Genomic DNA, 27,238 nt, shown 5'->3' with positions numbered 1-27,238 from the left:
AGAGATAAGGACAATATTGCTCAAAATAATTCCAAATATTCAGGTTGCATCCGTGGACGCCAAAATCTAGTTAACAAACTTGGAATAAAATACAAACGGTTGTAATAATCGTCAATATGCCGTTAACAAATCTTAGTTAATTCCAAAATATAAAACCGAACTGGAGTTTCGTGGACGTCATTTAAAACGGTTAACCGTTATAAGTTGTAACCATCCGAACCCTACTGGAATATTAGTTTCTATATTTCCTACTGTTATATTTATAGTTCTCATATTTCAAGCGCTTAACCAAATTTATTATTGCACAATACAAATTAACAGTACATAATATTCGTTTATTAACTACATATATTCGTTTTTAAATTAAAAACTAACAAGCTGCTTATAATAACTGGTTCATTTGCTTGAAAGACAAATTTTCTATGAAAAAAAAACTGATGATATATGAATAAAAAATCATCAATATTATTTTGTTCTTTGCCGTATATCATACCATTATTTACAATATAACGCCTGGGTCTTGGATGTTTATCTATACAGATATTTATTATAAAATATAATTTTGTTGAGTTAGTATTTCGTAACACAAGTTTCGAACTTACTTCAAAAATAAAAAATAATTATCAACGTACATTCATAATCAATATACGTACAAAACAATGTCATAATGGACATATTACAATTCACATTACAGATTGATTTATCGCATCTTTTACTTCTTGACAATTTCTAAACCACCTACCAAGGCACTATTATTATCTAAAACGCGGCTATTAGCTTAGATGTATGTAAGCGATTGCCCGCGGCTTCTTCTGCCTTAAATCTCCTTAAAATTTTAACGTATTAATGTCATTCTAATGTCTTAGCTGTGCACTGCAATGTTTCATGAAAATCCGTTCAGCACACATCTATACAAACATTCTGATTTATTAAATAAGTATGATTTGACAATGTTGTGAAGCTCTGAAAGCATAATTACAGGTATGGTATACGATGCATTAGAAAATTTTGTATTATTTATAAATTCTTCAACAGGAACAATAAATAATCTCAGATAAAATATATTCAATGACAAGGCGTATATTTACTGAAACAACTTCAAAGAAGGATTATTAATTTGACACTAAAGTAACAGCAATATTAATTTTACTGTAATTTGGCAATGTATTACGATCGTTTATTAATTTTCTAAATATGAATTTTGTGTTAAATCTATTTTACTGATTAACTTTTATGTCGTATTTAATCATTTTATCCAATATTTTTTTTAACAAGTTGTACACAAGATTTGCACAAATTATGTACGTACTTACAACTATTTGAAGGGTGGGTTCAGCAATATTTAATGAACCGCTTTTCCTAACAAACTGTAGCAAAACATTAAAAAAATCAACTAATATTTTGTTTGTTCGAAACGATCTGATACTTTTCTCATTGTTGTGAGAAACTGTTGTGTCAAAACTTATATTGATTTGACTTTTCATAAACATTAAGCACTCGACGGAACAAAAGTAGATTTTTTTAGAAATGTTGTCATTAATTGCCCAAATTTACCCTTGAAATATTTGTTTTTAATTTGTGCTCACCTTATATAATTAAAATTAATGTGCAGTGTAAGAAGTGTAACATGTGAAGCTTATATTACACACTAGACTAGCCTTATCGTTTCATATATTTTACAAAATCCTTTTTATAAGTATTTATTTTCTGCCATTAAATTACGAAAACAGCACTACAATGTTATTCGATACAATACATGGCTATTGTTGTTATATCGCTAAAGTACGATGATGATGATGAAAACTAATATAACAAAAATAAAGACTTTTTTGTATTTCGATAAAATAAATAAAATAGTATATAAAAAAAAGAGTCCACTAAAATAATTATTGTATTTTTTTATTTTAATTAATGATTGTTTAAAAAAAATTATAATGTTACTTTCACAATTTGATTTCTCGTTATTATTTTTATGGACAAAAACATCGCGTTCAAAAGGTTCAAGAAATCGCAAGTGGACAAATTAGATATTTGATTTTATGTAAACCTTGTGTAAAATGGGAGCTGCCAACATATTTTCTTTATTATTATTATTTATAGTTCATAAATAAGTGTATACAATAATAACATCGATATACACAATAATACACATAGTATGTACAAATGGACAGACAAAATACACGACAGATAAGATATAAAAAAGGTAGGTACATACATAATAAACATACATTGAATTTTGTTATGCAAATCCCCAATCTCAGTGCAAGTTATATAAAGATAGATAAGAATAAAAATGTATGCTAATCTGTTTAATACGACATCATCATGACATAAATCCACAAATATTAAGGTGATGTAGTTTGGAAAATATATTTTTTTGTGCGACGCGATACACTATCTATCAAAATACACGTACACTGGTATCTGCGATCAAAATTCACACAGATGCCTGTAATTTTGATCAAACTCAAAAAAAATTTTTTTTACTGATTTGCATCGCACATATCTCGACGGACGAAGTCTTATTACATGTTTCCGTCATAAAGGAATGTCAAACAATTCAATACTTAGATAATATTCCGAATTACATTCCGCACTATTCTTGCATTTAATCAGACTGGTAGAAAATGGCTATCAAACCGCCTTTCGCAGTCTTTCAAACCTTGAATATATATTAACATAATCTGGGTTAATAGACATAAATTGATTGAAAATAATGGATATGCCAGTTATTCAAATTTACAATTCTACTAATGCACGATAGGAATATGGGTATAAATACCAACTATAACAACACACAATATTATACGCGTTACTATCTAATATCACGTCCCGCGAATATATAACTCACCGACTTCGTATCAGTTCGATAGACCGAGGGACTAGGCCACTAGGGGGTCGGGGGTTCGAAGCCCGGAGCCTACGAGGCCGGCTAGGGACGGCACCGGGCGCTGTGACGTCAACACAGTGCCGGCCGTCACGTTTAATGGAAGCGCGCATATCTGAAATTGATATAGAAAGTGTGAGACACAGCTGGTGAAGTAGGTCATCCTGCTTTCCTAGGCATATTTATCTCAGGAAAGGACATTGGTTTACGCCGTCTATGACCACAATCCAGGTACGGTAGCATGGCACGCGCGACGCAGTTTTTATCGCGCGAATAACTATTGCTGTTTCGCTTATTATTATGGCGTGAAACGGGAGCGATAGTTTTTTGTCATGCTACGGGGGCTGGAGTATATAATTATAGAGAAATTACTTTAGTGAGTGCGTATAAATCAATAAACGTGTTACGTTCATTAAAGTTAAGATACCATATAGGCTGAACTAATATCAGCCCTGGTCAGGGAATTACGGACTCGTACCAATATCATCATTGTACTTTTTACATGTTATCTTTTTTTATTGATAACGGAATTTAGTGCGCAATTGTGCACAATAGGTTTCATCATTTCTACTGTATTCTAGTTCAGATAGATTAGATTCCTATGAAAAGTCGGGAGTAGCTTCGTGTAAAACATGTCTCATCCAATCCAGGATATTGGTCATAGGGGGCACCTACGGCTCCTTTTCAGACATAAAAAAAACACAATCGGGACTAACACCAGAAGCATTATCATTAAGTTTGCTAAACATTTGCATAGCATAAAAATTCCATTTTTGTAGAAATAATTTTCCAGAATAGACTAATTAATTTTTTAAAAGTTTCCTAAAAACAACCTTGTCATCATTGGAGTCGTTTGTTATCGTAATTATTTTTTTTTAGTTCCACTTCAACTCACTTTTAAACTTACTGTTAGTTGTGTTTCTTTATGCAACCAAGATTAAAATAGTCCTGACCTTTGCAACAACGAGAATAGATGCCCTTTCTAGTTGCTATCTAATGAATAGTGAACGAGTTTTTTTTTTACTCTTAAACCAATGGTGAATATAAAGGACAGATAAGACATTTTTCTATAACCGTAATTTACCATTCACTAGCTTTCCCAACGCCTGTTCCGCGACTTCAGGGATATAGACGTGATGATATGATAGTGATAAACACACCTGCGCTGTCTCGGCCGCTACAACTGAAAAAGGTCATCGTGCGCCCTCTCCAGGCGTTTCAGGGAACTATCTACCCTCCTCCCCTGCGTGAGAACGGCCGTGGGTGGCGGCGGCAGTGGTGGAGGGATCACTTCGTTGTACGAAGTGGACGCCCCGAGCGAAGCGGACTGCCGAAGGCGCGCCGTCGGCCGGTGACGCACGAAGTCGTTTTCGAACTCTTTCGCGAATCTGTAATGTGGATAAAACAATGGTCAATTACTTGATATGGTTCACACACGTTTTTTTTTTATTATAAATTTGGTTTTTCTTCGCTTACACAATAGTATGAAAGCTTAAAAAAGTTCGATGGGATTATTAAATTAGCCATCTTCAGGACATCCATCGGAAAGGAGATGGAGTGATTCTATTCTTAAATGCCTGGAATCGTGACTTTAACTTTAACAATCTTGAAAAGACTGATAGGCCACGTTCAGCTAAGTTTGACTTAACGATAAAGTTGAGATCCAAATATTTCCCATGGCCCATCGCCTAAAAGAATCTCAAGTTTACAAGCCTATCCCTTAGTCGCCGTTTACGACATCCATGGAAAAGAGATATTCTTTTTCCTATTGGTGACGGGAACGACACGGCACAATCGTGACTTTTTCGTAATAGACTGATTGAAATACGTATCATAATTTTTAACGTAACTTCCTTTTATGAATCACTTGAGTCAGTTTAGACAAGCATAGGCCTTAGTTCATAATAAAGATAGAAATACCAGTCGTGTTTTAACAACACCCCATATTTTTAGTCTTGTTTTGTAAACATAGTATTGTGGTTAGTTCCAAAGTGAACTGTATGTAGCGGCTATAAAGATACACTTTGTGTAAATTGATGTAATGTTTAAGACATTGTCGCCTGCCAACATATTTTAGCGTATGAACTAATCATGCTAAGAAAACTTGTCTGTTTATCCGTCAGGTTAATGTCCTCGATGGTAATGTATATATGCGCTATACAAACATTTAATATGTGGTCGTGAATACATACTTATACATAAAATAAACTTAAGTCTTTTATTGATACGAAACGTCTTTATATACATATATAATATATAATCAGAATAAGAAAAATATCATTTAGATCATTAGGAATTAAACTAGATAGGCATGTGAAATTTGATTACCCAGGTGACCAAAGTAGATAAAAATTTTTATTAGGTGGGTAACATAGAATTTTAAGAAATTATGTAAACGTAAAAAGCAAATGGTTGCGTGCGAAGGATACAACAAAACAACTTTTGGGGATTGCGTTATAATGTCACATTACAAAATGTTTAATTCTAAAAGCATTAAGTTCTCATATAAAAATATATTTAAAACTAAAATAAACTGGCTTGTTTGACTCAATAGTAATTATATATTGTAGAAAATTACATTGTTTATATCTATAAGATATATGTAGTTGTATGTTAAATCCATTCGAAGTTTCTTTTAGACACTAAATTGAAACATTTTGTATCGCTGATTAAAAATTTCATTTAAATTTTTAGTAATGTATGTGCCTGATACGTTAAAAGTCGCGTTAAGGTCATATGAACTTTTTCGCTGCATGCGATATTTTCGAATATACAAATTTTTCGTCAATGTTTATCACGACAGAATTTTTCCCCGATTTTTTTTATACCCTATAAGGCCAATGTTTTATGATGGCATGGTTTTGGTATAACCATAAACAACCCTTAAGGTCATATGAACTTTTTCGCTGCATGCGATATTTTAGGAGTCATACTCATTCAATTCAAGTCCCAAAAAGTTTCGTTTAGCCTAATCCGCGTTTCTGTACATTGCTTGCCAGTCATTAGTAAAACGAGTTTTATATACTGATTGACTTTTCGCCCGCGTGTAAAGCACCCAATGTCTTTCATAGTACTCCATATTACTATGTTTGCAGGTCGGCGGTCGGTTTTAACGTAAAAGACTGACAAGCTCACTTTCACATTCAAAATATTAGTATGGATAATGGTGATTGATTGGTCTAGAATTCGAAACGTAGACGCTTAGCAAATAAACGACGTTGCTGCTATTTTTAGACATAAACAGTGAACTATAAACAAATATGGTATGGTACTGAACGAACACTCATAATGGCCAAATTATTCGTAGCTTACACAGAATTATTAAAATTATTTACTCAACCTTGAAAGTACGACACGCATGTTTGGGGTAGAGGGTTCTTTTCCAGTAATACTGTCATAACATCTCATATGTGGCCAAATTTTACGTTCCAGAGTCAACATAACATTTTTGAACATTTTTACATCGATGGTATGGTAGAGATTGCATCAAAAATTGTTTGAAAAATCATCAAAAACACACGTAATGAGAACCTCCTGTTTTAAATTGGTTAAAACTACGCAAAACACTTTCACCGTACAGTCACATGACGGTGACGCAGCGCCGTAAACGAGATTGCAGTTATTGCTCGATAACCGAATCTCATAACGATTTACCCGATAAACAATAGATAGGAGGGAAAACCACAGGCAATCATTAGTGCGATGGTCATTTTATTATATTATTTATTTATATTTATATATTAGTATTCATATACAAATCGTTGACCATCGTGGAGTTAGTATCCCATATTCCCCTAACACAAAGCTCGAACTGGCTTTGACTAGTAAAAAAATATTTGGGGTTCCCTAATCTTGAAATAATCAAGGTAAGTTCACGCAGAGAAGAAAACCGACGCGAGTTAAAATCCAACTTTATTTATGTAGCCCGCGACTCCGCCCGCGGGATAAGTACACTATGTCTCTTTCCGTACACTATATATTAATGCAAATTTCATGGAGATCGGTTCAGTATTAATAGATTCAAATCAAAATATATCATGGTATCACTTAAGATACTCGAATCAACACAACTAATGTTAGGTTGAGAATTTAAGATACAAAGATACACATTTTCGCGGCGTCTCAATACTACGTTGTGCACTGACCCCTATAGTTTTAGCATGCCCGCCTTCGCCGTCCGCAGATAAGATTTAGTTCCAAATTTATTTTTTTTAATAATTTTTGGAGCGGAAGCAACAGATAAACAGAAACTGGCCTTTATATCGTGGCAATACCTTCCAAATTGCTATGATGTGAAGAGATGAGATTTGTTTATGTGTTTGAGCCCATTTTTACGATCCAACGTATGAATATCTGATGAGGAGATAAACAAACAGGGGAAAATAGAAGTGCGAAAGAGCCGTTGCGAATTAACTAAGTAAAGTTTATCTCACAAATGTAAGTTTTTTTCTCTTTAAGTAAAACTGTACTTTCACAGACGTACGGTTTAATTCATAATATGAATTGGTAGGACTATTAATTATGTGAACAGATAAATGAGTGTTAAAATTTAACACATGAAAAATATATTTCAGTTTATGTAACGGAAACTGACAATTTCGATATAATTATTATTTGTTTTTTTTTAAACCACAGGTAATGAAAAAATGCAAATCTTGGAAAGATGGTATAAAACCTTAATTTTCCTTAAGTAGGTAAATTTAAATCTTTGGTTATAAAAGTAAACTTAGTGAATTACAATGCCAATAAATAAACATAGATTCACTTTTATTATAGCACAGTTGTGATAACCGTTTCATGTAAATTCCTTGTTTCCTTTCTGTTAAATTGGTTTTGGATCACAGTCTTAAGTTTTTTCTGAAAATTTTCATAAATTTCCATCCCAAACTTACTTCTATTTATATTCATTATTATAGGATACCTCCATATCGCTTAATAATTGTCGTATGGTTTACAACTTGGTTGACGTCAAATAAATTACTTAAAAACTAAGTTTACTGCCGCTTCCAAGGCGTCAGTGCAGAAGAAGCGGTAACAAACTGCACTGCAGCATTTTCTTCAACAACGTCAACTTCACAATATTAATTCTGCACAATATTCGTCCTGCTTATAATATTATAAATGCGAAAGTTTGTCAGGGCTATGTGTGTGTGTTACCTTTTACGCACAAACAACTGAATGTATTTTCAAGAAACTTTGTAGTAATATAGTTTAGTCGTTGGAATAACATAATAAGTTTAAATGTATCGAAATACAAGATGGTAATTAATATCCCTTTATATTAACGTACTCATTTTCCGCCGCATATCAGGACTTACATTTTGTTCTACCCACACGATAAAGGAAGTGACATGATCTTTACGGAGTAGACAGAATTTGTAGTTTCAAGAGTCTAATACCTCGTTAAGCTGTAAGACAGAATCACTATGAAATTGATACTTAAGAGACTCAAAAGAAAGGTTGCTACACAAATCAAATGAAATAAGAATCCTAACTTTATCTTTGCCTAAAAAAGACCAAAAGAAACCCCTCTTTATAGCGTCTCTGGTGTCCTGGTTAGGAATTTGCAAGGCAAAAGTGAATAGTACTAGGATGTGAACTTGCGTGTTCCACCTGTCACTTCATCACGCAGATTGTGTTCAAACGCACTCAAATTCTTACAATAATAAATCCAAATAAACCGAAATCTATACAAAGTGGAATTATGAAACTTGTTGACATTGATAACACGAGATATACAGGGTCAACGACCTCGACACTTACTATCAACACGACGTTCTAGTACTTATTCTTTCAATTTATGAAAGTGCCCCCTTACTAGATTAAAATGGCAAGAACCACTGCGTCACACATGCTGCCGTATACTTTGAGTTTTATTTTTGCCTAAAAACCAAAGGTCCCAGGTTCGATTTACTTACTTGTTTTTTTTTTATTAGTAACAAATAAACTCAAGAACTACTGAACCCATTTTGATGAAACTTGGTACACATGTGTGTTTACACATTGACACTGTGGTCACATTCTAGATAGAATAGACGAATGAATACTACTTTTTTCGGGTAATTGCTACGGGAGCGAAGATGAAATGAAAGCTCATAAGATAGTTTAAACAAAAACACACCTTTAAGGCGGATGATATGGATAGTGGATCTATTTTCTCATTTCCTTATCAAATAGTACAATAATGGAAAGTATATGAAAATACTGATAAGAATCTTTATGTCTTGTTATCAAACAAACTGTCTTATGTTTTTGTGATTCGTGACTATGGCATGCTAGTTATATGCAACATGACGTCACGATTATAAAATACAATGACTGGCGATAATGATATGTAATTAAAAGTGTTATAAAGGGAATAACTATGTTTATAATCATCGCCCGACACAGAACAAAGGGCTGATTTTTTTACCGATTTACTTATCAGATATAATTTCGATCACATTTGAAAAAAATCCATGGGAAGAAGATGGAGTGATCCTATTTTTTTTATATTTGTGCCGAGAACCGCACGGCAAACCAACCAACAGCCTCGAAATGCAATGAATAAGATGGGAAAGTGGGCTGGTGTATATGTATTTGGACTGATCACTGCAAAACTATGTGGTCACAATGAGATATGCTAAGGTCGGGGGAGCGATCGACCGCGGAATGGAAAGTGAACTCGTACCAGGTAGTACATGCATGACCTTGTACAATGCCGCTGTAGACATTCAGAAAAACTATTGTCCAAGTAGGTGATTCATAACTAAATCGATGGAAAAATTTGGTTTAATAAAATAAATGGAAATAATTATCACAGTGTATTAGATATTGTGTTGTTTTGTAACAAACATAGGAGTTAATGTGCTCCAAAATAAAATAAATTATTAAGAGTATGTTATCTAATCTTAAAAACTTTTATCTGAATAACATTATTCATACTAATGAACATAGTAAACCATGATCCAAACTGGGGCATAATTATTACCCTTTATAAAGGGTAAGAAGTTGCTCCATGTATTAACCTGACTTTCCTACTTCTGGGTAATGGTCATATGTGGACTTGTGCTTGCAAGATCCTTCTTAGAATAAACCAATAGTATTATCAACCAATAGTAGAATTCAAAGCATTCAGTATTCAGTGTTTTGATCAATTTGTGAATTAAGCAAAGATTTATGGTTTTAGGGAAAGGTCGTTGTGGGAAGACCTAGAGGAAAGGGTCAGGTCAAAAGTACCCGAAACCGCTGAGCTTGCATGAAGAGAGTTATGAATGTGGATGAAGCAAAGGAAGTATGCAGAGATTGTGGCAAGTGGAAAGAGGTAGTCTCTGCCTACCCCTCCGGGAAAGAGGCGTGATTTTATGTATGTATGTATGTATTTATGGTTTTGGCCAACTTTACAAACAGTTTTAATTAATGTAATGAGATAGACAGAAAGGATAAGAGATCAAACCTTGAAAAAGACAAGCTAAGTATATTTTGATGCAAATTTCTAGATCTTATGCAGATGAAGTTGTAGTTACCAAGTATCTAGTTTGAAATGAATAAAGTAAAGAAATATTATATATAATTCTGATAATTCTGATTCAAGCTTATCCAGATAAGGCAATGTAGAATATTCCACATTCAAAACCAACATTATTGAGCTTAGACGATATAAGTTATGAGCAAGTCCACCCTCAAACCAAATATAGTTATCGCTCAACAAACATTGTTATCAGCTGGGCATATGACTTCTGTGCGTAGAATGCTGATAGTAGTATCCTGCACAAATGAACACTATGGAAATATACAATTTCGGACATATCAATATCTGCCATGGTAACTACTGTGTCAAATTGAAACTGAAAATTAAAAAAAATTATGCCATACAAAACATGATAAACTGGCCTACTAATGGGCAATGACTTTACGGAGTATAACAGAAATAATTAACTGCACACTGCCTACCTATTGTCTTTGAATGTCACCGTCTATATTGTTAAAACGAATTTATATTTTATGTTCATAAAAGAGACCATTGAGAGAAAAATTAGGCAGTCATTATTGCAAAGTAAACTGGCTATTCAGGAGTGCTTTACCAACAACGCATGTGTTTAAGCAAATCCCGCCCACTTTTGTTGCAGATGTAAAGATCTATGCATGAATACAATGAAAAGTATGATATTTACTGTCTATATCCTTTTTGTATCCACATTATAATAGTTAATAAACCAACACTTACTCGCTGTTTTCCTTCGTCTTTTCGACATGTTTCTTGATATCAGCAAGAGAAGAATCAAGTCTATTTAGAAAGTCGTCAAAACTCTTCTTTTCATCGGGACTTCCGGGGGAAAAGTCTCTCGTTGGCATTCCAGCAATCGACGCGCGGTGATTAGACGGGGCTATCTCAGTTACTCGCTCCCCATTCTCGTAAAACGGAGAATCCTTCGTAACGGGAATTAGTAGATATTCCCTCAAAAACAAACTATCCGTGGCAAACAATCGGTTTGCTCTTCTTATTTTCTCCATCTGCAAATAGAAAGAATCATGACACAATTCTGTAATGCAATCCCAAGGAATAAACAAGATAATAACACTTTTATTGCCGTCTTCCTACACTTACAGTAACACCATATTTGAGGGCAATTCCTTGTAATGTATCGCCTTTTGCCATTACATGCTTTATGTACTCTTCATTCCTCTTCATGTGGTTGCACGTGCTCCCATATTTTTTCAAAGGCCTAGCCGATTCTCTGATGGAAACTCTCTCATCGAAGAGACGTTCATCCTCCATTTTTGACGTATCCCAAAATGAGAAAAGAAAGGAAAGAAAATCAGTCACTCACACACATAAAAACGTCATGTGTCATGATCGTGAACTGACATTGCATTGACAAATTGACAATGGCAGACGACAAAAGTTACCTAAATGTGAAGATAGATGGCGCACTCCTAAGAATTCGCTGTTTTCATTGGTTTGTAAAGGAACCAATTAAATTTGAGCTTATTAAGAATTCAATACTCATTCAATCTTTCATTCGAATGAGCTTACACTCCCACCCTCAAACTCATTCACTTTTAACTTCATTCATATATTTTAGTTCTCAATCATTCAGTATTACAGAACACCTTCATTGGATGAGTTGTGTTGATAGTTTTCGTATATAACATCATAAAGATTCAATACTGATCAGTTCTCGTGTTTTTTTACAATTTGTGAAAGAAAACTGTTTCATTTTCAAATTTAAATGTTGTTTTAAAGTCAAACTTGGCAGGTTTAGTGTGAATCTTCTCTTTTTATTGGATTTTTACAAACAATTTGTGTACACATGTGATCAATACAATAAAAAAGGAACATTTTATTTTTGTGGGTATGTATTCACGTATCATTTTTAAGTTTAATTTACAGATTGAATATGATTGTGTGTATTTTTCATTAGTGACATGCTGCGCCTGTTTTCCCCTGGCGAACTGACGCACCCGCCCCATGCGAATTGCGAGGGTTCCGGCCGGGCTGCGGCACCGCTCAGACATTTTTATTACTTGTGGGGCAGTATTTTTTGCAAAAAAAATCCCGATAATTAGGTACACACTCATTTGTTCATTTCGGGACCATGGATACCGATTTTATTTACACACCTAATGAAAAAGTAGACGTTTCTGAAAATACCTACGTTAAGTTTTATTATTAAAATCTTCGATATTTAACGAGTAACTATTGATTCTTTACCCGCAGCGTTTTTTCACGGAAACTATAGTTTTAACCGGGATGTAAAATACCTACCTTGTCCTTCTCCAGAATGTTAATTATATACCTATACGAAAAAAATCATGTAGATAGGTTCAGTAGATAACGCGTAATGAGAAAACAAACAAACAAATTTATAACGACTACCTACCTATTTGGAATTAAATGTATAGTGATTTGTTGACATATAAGCCAAATAGCTGAACGTGGCCTATCAGTCTTTTCAAGACTGTTGGCTCTGACTACCCCACAAGGGATATAGACGTGACCAATGTATGTATGATTTGTTGACACTAGTCCCATGGTACCTACATTTCCACAAGTTACAATTTTTAGTCTAGATTTAGGTAACAAGGTAGTCTACACAAGTTTTTTCGTCTACGTAATAAATAGCTGTACCTACTTCAGGTGAGCCAATGCAGAAATTTGCTGAGCTGCCCCAGCCCTGCTAGCCCCATTGGGTCCAAGAAAGCATGCAACAAATAAAAGCCCATTAAACACGCACCGAGCCTAAAAATTCATAGTCCAGACTTGAGACTCAATCTACGATTATGATCAAAACGCCCAACCCGCACTTCTCTTCTAAACTCACTTCTAAAGAGGTGAGAATTAGCTTGGACCAACGCTATGACTAGGAAGACTTAGGTTGTGATTTCAGCACTCCCTATGGTAATAGCCATCCATGAATTCCCGATCGCGTCCTCACAAGTAACATCTCTGGACAGGTTAATATGTATGTATGTAACAATTCTTTTGCGCAACCAAAGCCTACTGTCATACAAATCATGGCGATCTCCGCTTTGCCATCGATTGCTGTGTATTAAGTAGGTAATACGACTCTGAAAAGATAAAAATGATGGTGGTCGTTTTCTATCAGCCTGGAGAAAACACACGGCTTACTCATTCGACCCCCACTGTCATCCTTGATGCTCGATAAATTATTGAATCACCATAACTATCTATCAAATAAAATAATATCTGTCACAACGGGCGTAATAGATCCTTTGAGGGCCTAAATAATGGGAACTATTATGTGGTAACAGGTCGTTAAGATTGGTTATGAGAAAAAATGCGCGTGAGTCAGCCAAGAACACGGTCGAGACGAGCGGAACTAAAGACATGTTCCAGTAAATCGGAATGATTACAGCGTGAATCATCGTTTGACCTCCGTGGAATCCCTCTTATCGTGTGATCTTCGGTTTACCGTCATTGATAATCGGTTTTTTTTCTTTTCACACCCGTAGTTTTTCCATTTCCAAATTCCTTGTTTTTTTTTCCATAATAATCACTTGCCTAAAAGCTCTTCGTTTTTGATTGAGAATATTTAATTCGACTTTGTATGGATAAAGTTTCAGTCAAAGGATAAATAATCCAAAAACATCCCTTTTACTAATAAACATTCCATCAATTTTATACTACAACAAATAGCAAATGAAATGGAGGCTTTCGAATTAACCCCTGAAGCTTCAACCCCTCATAATAAACTACACTTAAAACCGTAATCGAATTCTGTTCGGGTCTAGCGGCGGCCGAAAACATTGTTGGGACAAAAGTACCTACATAACATTTTTAGTACCTACAGGGCAGCTGTTACCCGGTTCTCCCCGTGACAATATCGTTGTATCACCCATAATGAATTAAACTTAATTTCCAACTAAAAGAGATCGTGATTGATTGAACCTGCTCCGTTTTTTTAACTTGTCCAAGATTAAATGAATTAAATCCAGAGGTTCAAAACTACAAACATACTACATATGGTCACGTCTATATCCCTTGTGGGGTAGACAGAGCCAACAGTCTTGAAAAGACTGATCGCCTAAAAAAAGAATCCCAAGTTTGTAAGCCTAAACAAAAAACTACAACAAATATTTTTAAAGCTTATAAGTTTCACTCGAGTGAAGCTTCTGCAAAAAACTAGATTTTATTTAAAGAAATCATTTTTTATAAGGGGTACAATAAGGATTTCTTATTGACAAGACCCCAAAGGTAAAGGCAGCTAATATTGTACAACATTCAAGTTTGCATTTTCCTTCGACATATAAATCGACAATTACCAATCTTATATGTGAATTATTTATATATAAGTACAAAAAATATATAAAAAAATCTATATGGATATTACACAAACAGCATAACGGATCTCCGTATCGTCACAGATTACTCAGTTACCGAGAAACCACGCAACAGATCTCAATGACTTAGCATCAGTCATCGTACTACATTTGTACTCCTTATACCGGTCCTATGACGTCATTATGGGGGCAATAAAAAGCTTTCGCCTCTCATGTTACATCCGATCTATTCACGGTTGTATTAAATTTCGTATCACGTTTTGATTTAAGATAGTAACATGTGCCGTGTGGTTCCCGGCACCAATACAAAAAAGAATAGGACCACTCCATCTCTTTCTGATGGATGTCGTAAAAGGCGACTAAGGGATAGGTTTACAAACTTGGGATTCTTTTTTTAGACGATGGGCTAGCAACCTGTCACTATTTGAATCTCAATTCTATCATAAAGCCAAATAGCTGAACGTGGCCATTCAGTCTTTTCAAAACTGTCGGCTCTGTGTACCCCACAAGGAATAAAGACGTGACCATATGTATGTATGTAACATGTGTAAAGTGTAGGAGTGTCGTCCTTCAAGTCGTCATTGTCAACTCATACTTAATCTGTATAATTTTACTAATAATATTAAATATTAAGATCGTATCGTGTAATACCGTAATAATGTAATGCACTTTTATTTAGGGGAGGAAGTGTACTTATGATTTAGTTCATATTGTATGAACTTATCAACATTTACTGTGTAGAGTTTTACACATTATTTCTAAATTTCATTACATTATTAAACTCCAAAACACCGCACCCTAGTCTAATTTAAAATTCAAATTAAAGTCTAAACGTTTTAATTACTTTAATATTAAAACTAAGTAATTTATTTAAACATGTATTAAAAACGTTAAATCATTATAAATGGTCATGTAAGTACAGTGGGTCACAGAGAATACATACCATATGAAGGTCGTATCACTTTTTGGTCCTTCAATATGAGATCCCAATAAATGCTGTTTACTTATTGTTTTCTTTAGATTCTGACCTGCGGCGTTACTCACTACGTCATACTCGTACTAACTCGTTGATGTTTCCATCTGCGTACCTACCACCTGTCTACGCATGGACACACTGATCACTAAAAATAAGGACAATAACAATTGGGCGGGTCTATTGACCGTGTTTGTACAGAGGTCAGGGAGAACCATGGAATAACAATAGGGCTAGCGATTATCTTGCACGTCGCTCGCAGGCATTCCCGCTCAATCCGATATACGGAGTGTTAGAGAAATAATGCTAACGGGAAAAAGGTTAATAAATTAATGATGCGAAGCTTAGGTAATTAAGTGAGAATAAGGCACATCGGAATTTTAACATTAAAATGTCGGTACATTTAGCCTTTCAAAAGCCTTCTGCCCACGGATTAATTTTTTCGATCATAGAGAATACATATAGAGCATTTATACAGCATCCCCGTACCTGCTTACAAACCTGAGAAAGGAGTGACTGTTTATTCTAACCACCCTGTATTTCTGCAGTCGTGGTGAAAATAATATGTTTGAAGCCCGTGACATTACCTGCATATTATCTATTCCATCCAACCCCACAGAGAAAAAGACAATAATGTGAATTCTCAACAATATGAGAATTCCTCGGCTTTTGCAGTTAGTCTGTTCTGGTAATAACTCCTACACAATGCGGTTTATTTTCAATTTATTTATAAAATTAACAAAAACAAACGACATTTTTGAATCTATTTGTACTACCGCGGGAAGGAGCAAAAGGACTACCTCAATCCTTTTCTATGCCGGAAACCACTCTGCTTACGTAGAAGCACCTAGACTTTTCTTGCCTGTTACCATAAAAGATCGGTACTTATTAATTATTTATCTACATCATCAGAACAAGAAGTTAACATAACTTCTATAATATTATATTGACTGTAACCGGCTCTTAAATCCGACTTTGGATCTTTAACTAATCCCATGCAAAATTTCGTAAAAGAGTTCGCCAGTTGCAGCAGTTCTCAAGCGTTACAGACATTCAGAACATATAATAAGTATCTTCTTTTTGATATGAGTCAATATCAAAGACGTAGAAAGTTTATACGTTGTTTATGACTGTCTAATCGTGTCTTAGACGAGGCGTGCTGTAGATAAAATCTCAGTTTTGTAGTGTAATGCGACTGGGAGTGGACACGAGTGTGACCCCGAGGCGGATGCCCTCGCTATCACGACGCCATGTTTATCGGCATGTATTTTTAAACAGGAGAAAGGAGACGTTTGGATGAGAATGTCCATTAAAACTCCTGGTTGGTCATTAATGAGAGGATCAATGACTGGTTGACTAAATTTACAAGGAGAGTGTGAATGGGAACCGTCTCAATAATGATTTTCATCAAATAAAACTTGCGCTCATACTCGGAATACGAGTAAATTACATTGATTTGCGCTAACTATAGCTGTACTGGAACATAAATTAGCCAACCAATGCTTTATTTTCAAAAAAGAGTTTCTTTATTTAACCTTAAAATGTAACAAGGTGTATGAATATCGGGGAATTGCATGTTCTGTACAAATGTTGATTATAATTAATTCTATTCTACTAGACCAGCATGTACGGACTATAACAGTCTTTATAATGAAATCATACCTTTGGCGCGGTCAATTATCCGATTCATCTATCCATAAAGCGCTTTACTCGATAACATTCTCAATTGTAAGCCCGAGTTTTATTTAATTATACATTTAATGAGATAAAATCATGGAAGAGATGCTAATGGTCCTATTACGGGTGTTAAATAATTGAACAACAAAAACTGGCATTCTCTTTGATGAATTTTTAACCGTAGGATAAGCGTAATTACACGTAAACTTCACAGAATTATTAATAGTGCCTATTGTTATTTTAATATGTTATAAAAAAAATACTACTTGTGATTTTATGTTCCTCGCTTTTCTGGCGGGCTTCCCTTCTTTAGGTACTTTTCTCAAACGAAAGTGATTAAGTTATCAAATAACTACGTAAATGTCTACTCCTTGACATTAAAAATTCGTAACATTGTCACCTTTTGGGGCCATTTGTATTATACCTCCTTGATAAGTATGTCAAATACTTCATTTTACAAAGGCTTTAAAACATATTTTTTGCTGACACTCCCAACCCGTGGTTTACCCCGCTGGTGTGAACAACTGGGTGTACCAACGGGATTTTAATTTTATAAACGCGTTGAGCCTTGGTATGTTAAATTGAAATCCAGCCATTGAAAAACATATACTGTTTTTTTTAATCTTGCTAATCATCTCCGGTTAATACTTAATTTGATTGGAAGCTCCCTGAATCGATTACACCGAGACCAGTAATTACCGATCGCATATTATACAGCGATTTTACTGTGCACCTACTAATTTTCGATCTTTTTGTACATTTTTTGTTTGCTTAACCCTTCAAGCGTTACAGATCACGCACGGTCTGTTGGCTTTTTCTGCCCTTTAACCATGCAGAACGATATTATAGGTGCCTATTATACATTGGAAACTATTAAAAATTCCTGTCATTTTTCAAAAGATTTTTTAAACTATAACGTTAGTGGTCTTTTTCATAGGCAGCAACATGTTAACGGTCAGGGAACTAATCCATTTTTTTACGCACTCAAATAGAGCTAAATATTGATGTGTATTTTGTTTGTTGCAAATAGGTACGTCTCCGTATTAAAAGCTGTAAAAAAACCAAAATGTTATAATGACTTATTTTGCGGTATAAATTGTAGGCAACACAATAAATTACTGCATTGTATGAATCGGGTAGATTTATTTTTCGCAAATTTACCTACCTGTGCTATTATTGCACCGCAATGCAGTCCCAAATAAAGACAGCTGGTTTGGGCCGCTCCCGTCAACAACAACAGGTGCGCACGAGCGCCTTTTTTTGCTACTTTTTTTTCAAGTATCTTTTAAATGAAATACATTTACCATCTCGCTTACTCGTGAGATAACGAGAATCGTGCATCTGTAATTTAGAGAAGTGACTCGCCTTTTTTTTCTTTAGCGATATCATATATCGTAGTAGCTTGATTTAAAATTTGAACACATTAAAATGTGTTCTATTATTTTTTGATTGATTCACTAAGTGGTTCGGATTGTTAACTTGTTACCGTTAAGAACAGCGGTCATGTTCAGATTGTTTAGTGCCGCCCCCAACTTTAAAATTCTTCATGGTAGCCGTAAAAACAACAAACCATTTACTTTACATTCTACTACTAAGTAACTATTTGCTACGGGATGCACGAGCAAGACAACACTAGGTGCGAAAAATAAGACACAAGTGCGAGGAACATTAATTTTAATCTATTAATTTGTAACGCGTAACACTTAAAGCGTATTCTTCTATAGGCCACAAATATAAATTCCCATTTTAAATACAAAACCCAAACGAGCTTAACTCTAGTAAATGGTCACAGGACGGCGAGACGAATGATTCCCACACGTGGCGCCGTACATCCCAGTCTGAAATGTGAATAATTTATCGATATCGGTAAATTTTATCGATGCCGCAAGCCTTGCACATTGCGATCGGCAGCTGTGCTGTGGTGTGGCAGATTTCATGTTTTTTGCACGAACCCCCTTTCTGTTTTCCGTCAAGTTGCCCTTTATTTTTTTCTGCATGAAAATGTGCGTCAATTAAGTGCATTTAAATTTTAAGATAAATGTTAATCTTTTAAATACAAAGAGGTGCTTATACTAAACCAGTTACCGACCTTTCAGTAATTGAAAATTTAAATCTATATCGCGTTTCATTATACTATTCGCCACATATGGCTATATAGTTAACATAAGTCCTATTAATTTGATTATAATCCAATAAAAAGATATGTAGTCCTTTTAACAACTGATATCTAAAACCGAAATCATCCGTTTGTTCACACATCTGCTTACTCGAAGACAGATCACAAGGCGACTCATTTAGCACATCAAAGGGTTACGACGGAGCCGAAACACACAAACGTAATGGCTTTTTGGTAGCAGGCTCGGTGGAGTTTGTCGTTAATTTGGTAGAGACGTCACGTTACAAATGAATTTGTTTGTCTTTATAAAAGCTGTGTGCGATAGAAATAAAGTTAAGTTATATCTTTTAACTTAATCTTATATATAAAATTCTCGTGTCACAATGTTCGTTCCCGTACTCCTCCGAAACGGCTTGACAGATTCTCATAAAATTTTGTGAGCATATTGAGTAGATCTGAGAATCGGCCAACATCTATTTCTTATTGATAAGGGTTGTCCACCTATAATATTTTTTTAACTAGAAATTCCTTAAAAATTATTTATATGGCAAAACAACGTTTGCCGGGACAGCTAGTTATATAAAACTCACAGACCATACCGCTTGGTCTAGAAACTTGAAATTTGACATTACATAGGTTCCTTATATGGTCTTAGAGATTGGTGCACTTAGAGAGGGCTTCCCGAATATTTTTCCGATATATTTCCCGATATTTTGTTAGTTTAAGTTAGTCCTATTCAGTATAGTATCTAAAACCAAGATTTTCCTTTTGTTATAACATCTGCTCACTTGAAAACAGATCACAAACAGCTCACAAGATAAAAAATTAGAAGATCACAAGCGGAATAGAGGACGCGGTGGAGTTGAATATTTGTTTTCTTACAACCTAATTTGTACTACAAAGGTCAGGTCAAAAGTAACCTTAGCTTGCGTCAAGAGAGTAACGAATGTGATTGAAGCGAAAGAAGTATAAGCTAAGTCATCGAGGCATGTCTCAGCTTGGGGTTGTCCATACCAAGAGTTTTAAAGTGCCTATTCATGTGACCAAGATTCATAGGACTGATTAGGATATCAGTATTGGATGATTTTACAGGTCATTAAGGCCAACCAAATTTAAAATGTTTAATCATTTTCATTTCTTATGATACGATAACCCATTTTCGTGTTAAATTAAATGGAAGATGAAGAAACTTTTTGCAATAGGTACAATTCCATAAACTCTGTATAAACTACCACTTAAGAGTACATTTTTAGCGTCTAAAGACCCTTGCAGAGTATATTTTCTTATTCTTAGTTATAAATTTTGTTCTTTATTTTCGTATCTTTTGGAACTTCATTCCTTAGTCTTACATCCAATTAAATGAATCAAACAAGATGGCATGCTAAGGAGGTTTTAACCAACACATTTTTAAGCCCTTAGTAGCAAGCTGCTTTTTCAGCAGACACGCAAGGCAAATGAGGCTCATCGAAAAGAAAAAAACAAACTGGCCAAATGCGCACACAAAATATAAACAGCAAATCTTTTATTTTATTCAGTTATCTAATATTTGTGAGTGGAGAGTCAACAGTTTTTCTGACCACATGTAAGATACAGCCTGGGTGATAGATGACATGACCCGGAGTCTTCTTAATATGATCTCTTAATGTACATAACTCTAAAAGAACAAAGTTTTATTTTTCACTCCTCAATTTGGTCACCCTTAAGTTTAATGTGATGGACAGGGGCCGGGATGGCGGGAGCACAGCATCAATCAAAAGTGACGCGACTCGATTCATTAGATTTATTATCGATCACTATGCATAACGTGTTAAGCTACCTAAAGTCATTGAGTTTTAAACTCCTCTTGTTTTATTGGATTTTGTATCCCAAATAAATTTCGGGCACTTTACTAAAGAACCACTCCTTATCTTTTCCATGGATGTCGTAAAAGGCGACTAGGGCAAAGGCTTATAAACTTGAGATTCCTCTTGTAGGCGATGGGCTAGCAACTTGTCACTATTTGAATCTCAATTCCATCTTGAAGCAATACAGCTGAACATGGCCTTTCAGACTTTTCGAGACTGTACCCCGCAAGGGATATAGACGTTACCAGATGTATGTACGTACATATGTGAGAGTAAGTATACCTACTGCGTGATTTGGTAACAGTTTAGTGCGCAATCCGCCTAAGACCATATCCCGCCCAGGGCATTGGGACCTAGCTTCTATTTATTTAGGCAATATTTTAACCTTTTAATTTTTCATTTTCACCACCAGTTACCACCACATGGGCTGTTTAACTATTAACCAACACAGAGATAATGTCTTATAGGCAAGAAAATAATTTTTTGAAAAATACAATATTTTTAAACCCTCGTGCCGTGTGGTTCCCGGCACCAATACAAAAAAGAATAGGACCACTCCATCTTTTTCCCATGGATGTCGTAAAAGGCGACTAAGGGATAGGCTAACAAACTTGGGTTCTTTTTTAGGCGATGGGCCAGCACCTGTCACTATTTAAATCTGAATCCTTTCATTCAGTCAAATAGCTGAACGTGGCCATTCAGTCTTTTCAAGACTGTTGGCTCTGTCTGCCCCGCAAGGGAGATAGACGTGACCATATATATGTATATATATATATGTTTAAACCCTCGTGAAGACACGCCAGACGGACAATGTATTACACCTTGCGTGGGACATTGGTTGCTGTCCCATAGTGTATGTGGCGTTTGCGAAATGAGGGCTTATATCAAAATTATTTCTACACCGCGCAACCGGATTTAAACCCAAATATCCCGTGATAATGTCCTGCCAAGCCGGACATGTTCCTCTGTTATCATGCCACTGAGCTGGCGTTATCTCGAATAATGCCGCATTCCAGTATTCTATGTAAGTGCGGAAACATATCACGTATTTATCCCTTATAGAAGAGATAGAGCCAATAGTCACCTATTTATGCTTTTTCGATTTAACCAATACCCTTCCAATATAAGATACACACTGAACGATTGCATTGCGTACTTGATTACTTCACTCTCAATGGTATTTAGGTACTAACCAGGCTTTCTAGTAGTAAAAGAAGGATCTACGACTTTTGCTGGATGCCTTAATGATGGAAGGCAGGTTCCACAGGTAGATATCCCATTGCCTTTGAGAAGAATCCTAATTTTTTAAGCCTCTAAATTATTTTTTTAAATGCCAGTAAGCTTGCCCCTGAACTGGTCTTACCTCAAACCAGTGGTTCGAGCAAGGATAATGTGGTATTCCTTTGTGACAAATATATTTGGCTCAGACATTTTGGACCCGATGCTCGCTTACATAATAAAGGTGATATGAAATTCCGATCGAAGCACGTGTAATAACCAGGAAATAACTAGGTCGATGAGGAAAGATTTTTTTTTGTAAATTGGCTTTATCAACGCTTAAAGTACTTATTATTAACTAGTGACACGCCCTGGCCTCGCATGGGTAGCATTAGAAGATTAAACCTTCCTCAGAAAACCCTCTGTCCAACATTTCAAACAGAAATAAAATCAGTCCATAAATTTCCGAGTGTAGCGCATACATACAGACAGAGAAAATATATAGTGATGAACAGTTCATCTCTGTCATCGCCATTGGAAGCCATCCTCGCAACACGTTAGGTCTTATTACCGGAATGTCCAGTCAATTTCTAAAGTCCCATACCCTTTAACGTCCGTTGCCTGAATGTCCCTCTCCCCAAATGTTCCTTTCTTACTTCCCGGAAAGTCTACTCGAATGATACTCGAATATTATTTGATTACTCTTTCTTCTTGCTCGCTCTTTTCAGCTTTGTGTCCTCCGCCGGTTTACTTCGAGGCCTGTGGTCAACTTTCCGCCAATTCTCATTTCACTTTTTTAAGGCTGAGGCATTGCTTGTATTATGGTTTTTCTACCTCCTATGATTAACCCTAGTTACATTCTCACCGCACCTATCCGAAGAAGAGCTATAGGGTTCACCGTAAACCGTTATCCTGGATTGGATAAGTCAGGTTTTTACACGAAGCGACTCCCGTCTGACCTCCGCAACTTTGCAGGCGAACAATATTGGATCATGGTACTTGTATTATGGACGAAATATATTTAAATCATACCTGCACTCCATATCGACTCCTATGGCTTCAGCTGTGGAGCTATACACGCGTAGCCCAGTTTTCATCCCTCCAGGAAGTGACCCAGTTCCCTATAAAATAATACTGATTAATCAGGCACTTGATATACATATGTAGTTTGCTATTATTGCTTACTTGACACAATAAACAATATTTTATAAATTTATTTTGGTGGTAAACAAATATTAATTTCAGTAATCTAATAAAAAAAATATACAATTCGGAAGTTGTATAACTTGTAATAATAATATCTCACACTGAGGTAATTAACCTCTTGAGTTCTCGCTTATACTTGCACAATATTATTTGTTGTTAACTGTACGGTAGTATATTAATAGGTAGTTGTAACTAGCTTAATGAAGAAATTTATTCAAGAACTACACAACAAAATTGCCATTTATCAGTTTGCACTGTTCGGAGGCGTATAGCCTAGATAAAGAACAGATGGCAAGTCTATTTGTTTTTTTTTAACATGCCACAAAATAAATTCGTCACTGAAAAGGAGGTGATTAAATCAAATCAAACCATGGAACTAAACAAACAGTAAAACGTTTGTCACTTTTTGTTTTTTTTATATATTTACGGCAGGTGCAATAAAAAATAACAAAGAAAGCTGATTGCGCTATAAGCGGCCAAATAGAACTGTTATGGTTTTATTGTTCGGAACCTTATGGTAATAGTGCCCTATGGGAAAATGTGCGCGCGTCTTTTATTGGCTTTGGCAATCATGAAACTTCACATGAGAAGGATATTTTCTATTTTTAAGCCCAATCAGTAAGGGCCTAGCCCTTACTGATTGAGCTTTTGAACTTTTGAAACTTTTGATTGTAAAAAATGCTGTTTTATTTTGCTTTGTGATTTTTAAACTGACCATTTTCCAATTCACTTAGTTAAAGTACCTACTTAGTTAAACTATAGTTAAGTCATAGATATCAAAAGAGTGTATAGTATATTTTTATCGCCTTACCGCCCAACCGACCTTACATTATTCTGAACAAGGATGTAAAATTAATCGCTGGCTGCTGGTAATTATATTTTTGTACTTGTAACTATATTTATGTAGTAAATAAAGTTTCAAACTTGCCTTGAAGAAGAGTTTGTCGGTCACTTTTATCAAGAAATATGGCTATAATGTCATGTAACAATCTCCAGACTAAAGATTCCCACATAAACAACATCAAAGGCGTTCTCGCGATCGTGTTGCCTAAATTAACTGAAGTGCCTATATATCGGCTGGACCTATCGTGGCCACGTGGTGAGGCTGTTGACCTCATCGGGACCTGAATTTGTACCCCCCAGCGCTTGACACGTGCGTTTGCTTAGACAATATTGGCAGAAAAAAAAATGATTACACAGTCGTTGAGCCGTGTTGGTAATTGGGTCATGATTGGAACAAATAGAAGCAATGAGTATTGTAATAGATATTTTTTGTATCGTCTGTTAGGGAATGACGCGACGTAACATACTAATGTATAAGTAAGTAACTTTGTATGTCCTTAACACGCTGAAATAAAAGAAGGTTCCCAAGAGCTCATTCTTCAGGGTTTTATGAGCCGAACGCGATATAAAACGCAAAAAAGAAATACTGGAATTTACCAATTCCAATGTTCGGGATAAACAAAGTGAACTGACATAAATACTTCGATCCCAATAGCTTTTACTCCGTTTACACATATACGCCCTTTTGCTATTTTGAATTGGGATTTATCCCGAAATGTGCAATCTTCCTAATAGTCAAATGCCTGTCCGTTTTCAATGTCCACTCCACTCGCAGTATTGAAGGGGAACGGAGCGCGTACTCGTACCGTACACCCTTCAATCGACATCTAGTATAGTCAACAGCATATTAACGTACCCAAATTCACTGAAAATTGACCTGTTTTACCGCGTCCATGCAGAGTAACCTAATATGCGGTTAAATTTACAGGGAATTGTCCTAAAGCGTCCGAACAAATATTCTTCTGTCACCAATTTACCCAGTAAATAAAGTGGTTGACTTTTTAACTAAACTATGTGATTATTTTTTATAGCTGATTAAGTAATTATGGATGATAATCTAATTCTTAATAGATAGAATACTCTTTATAATAAATTATAACTTTCTTTTCCTAACTTCATGCTTAGGTGATGTACAAAAGGCGTCCTTATCACAACATGCAAACTCTTCCGCAACCAAAAGATCATTTCACGAAGAGAGAATTTGGTCGGGGTAGTAAGAGAATATTTAAACGTTATATTAAAACGTTAAGTAACAAAGAGTGTTGCTTTTCCCAGTAATTGTGTTATAATTGCTTTCTTTCAAGTTTTTTACACTTTTCTCGCTGAAGCACGAAGATAGATAACTTCTTATTGAGTTACAAATAAAATTATGTTAAAATGTATCGTAATAATATACGAAACTTGATATCATGCGGCTGGCATGCTATGACATTCATATGGTCGCAGAAAACTTAACGGACCTGTTTTTGTAGGTAGAAGTAAGTCTTGCCTTTATTAAATCGAATCAAGCATTAACTATTAATAACTTGCACACATATTTTTTTTTATTTTTTGGGTTACTGTTAAGATTACCTAGAGTTGCAATTTAATACATGCATGATCTTATTGTTGATATTTTTAATTTCTCAATATAATCTAATCTATCATTTTCATCACTTATTTTGTAATACGGGCGGTATTTGCCTTTAAAAAAGTTTATTTTCTAGTATCTTGTTTTCTAACAACTTTCCATTTATGGAACAAAATTTTTCTCTGTATCGTAAAATTTTTCTATTAGTTACTAATAGTAGACATAATACGGCGTGATTTATTATGATTGGCACCACTATTATCCTTCGCATAAAGTCAACTTATCAAAAATAACCGTCATAACGTGACGATGAGTTCGTGGGTGTGTTCCTCGAATAGCTAAGGGCTATCATAATATCATTTCTAAGGTTGGGCTTGCCAGTATAATTTTATTGAATAGCATCATAATCGTCGTGTAAATTTTTTAAATTATGAAGTTCGTAAAAGGAAATGCTTAATTTTTTAACACAGCTTTACCTCGTGGATTTTTTTTATCGTCGTATCGGCATCATCTTTTTCTTGGCGTCAGTCCTGGTCACGTCCCCTTTCTGGAGAAGATCTGCGATTTCCAGGATCCGCGTCTGATAACGATTGTCTCTAAATCTGCATGTCAGTCTGTTTTAACCAGTTGTGATAGAAAATCTTATTTCTGTAGTTTCAGTGATTTGTAGGTGACAATTGTAGGTACTTCAATCAGCATATGGAGCATCACAATGCGTGGAAAATAGTAATATTACTTCTGTAGCATCAGTGATTTGTTAGCATCTTCAATCGTATCATGTGTGGCCATACCGTGTCATTTTATAAGCGTCACGTTTTGTCAATGAGCATAGCGGTACGTTTCGGAGAAAAGGCGCTACATTTGTATTGTAACAAATGTAGTGTGCGAGGTGTCGACTCGACAAGTTACGAAATTAAGTAGTGCATTTGTCATTATGTCTACTAAGCATATGAAGCGTGTGACTGTAGCAATACAATTTAGTCGTTTAGTTTCTAACCTACCTCTTTATGTCGTACGAAGGTACTAAACCCAGCAGGTTGTGCATAATTTTTTTTCTAAAACGGAAATATTTTTACAGCATGAAAAACCTCATTCATGTGATGTGTTAGCCGATTCTTCA

At 35.2% G+C, this 27,238-nt stretch overlaps 2 protein-coding genes across 2 annotated transcripts in view; one reads left to right on the top strand and one right to left on the bottom strand.

Moving 5' to 3' along the window:
- Positions 1-1,674: 1,674 nt before the first annotated feature.
- Positions 1,675-11,743, bottom strand: LOC106136270 (lysM and putative peptidoglycan-binding domain-containing protein 2). The gene is made up of 4 exons (XM_060949384.1): positions 11,475-11,743; positions 11,094-11,380; positions 4,048-4,275; positions 1,675-3,002 (listed from the first exon to the last, which is right to left on the bottom strand). Exons 1-3 carry the CDS (start codon positions 11,643-11,645, stop codon positions 4,065-4,067), a joined length of 669 nt encoding a protein of 222 aa, XP_060805367.1. The 5' UTR covers positions 11,646-11,743; the 3' UTR covers positions 1,675-3,002; positions 4,048-4,064.
- Positions 11,744-11,985: 242 nt separating this feature from the next.
- Positions 11,986-27,238, top strand: part of LOC106136248 (myosin-I heavy chain) — a 71,888-nt gene continuing 56,635 nt past the window's right edge. The window contains exon 1 of the mRNA XM_060949373.1: positions 11,986-12,222. The gene's annotated coding sequence lies outside the window, so the exon portion shown is untranslated. The remainder of the gene's footprint in view (positions 12,223-27,238) is intronic.

Source organism: Amyelois transitella, chromosome 18 (genome assembly GCF_032362555.1).
Source record: "Amyelois transitella isolate CPQ chromosome 18, ilAmyTran1.1, whole genome shotgun sequence".
In the NCBI taxonomy this organism is placed as follows: Eukaryota; Metazoa; Arthropoda; class Insecta; order Lepidoptera; family Pyralidae; genus Amyelois; species Amyelois transitella.
Note: the sequence above shows the minus strand (reverse complement) of the source record. Positions and strands in the feature narration are given on the sequence as shown.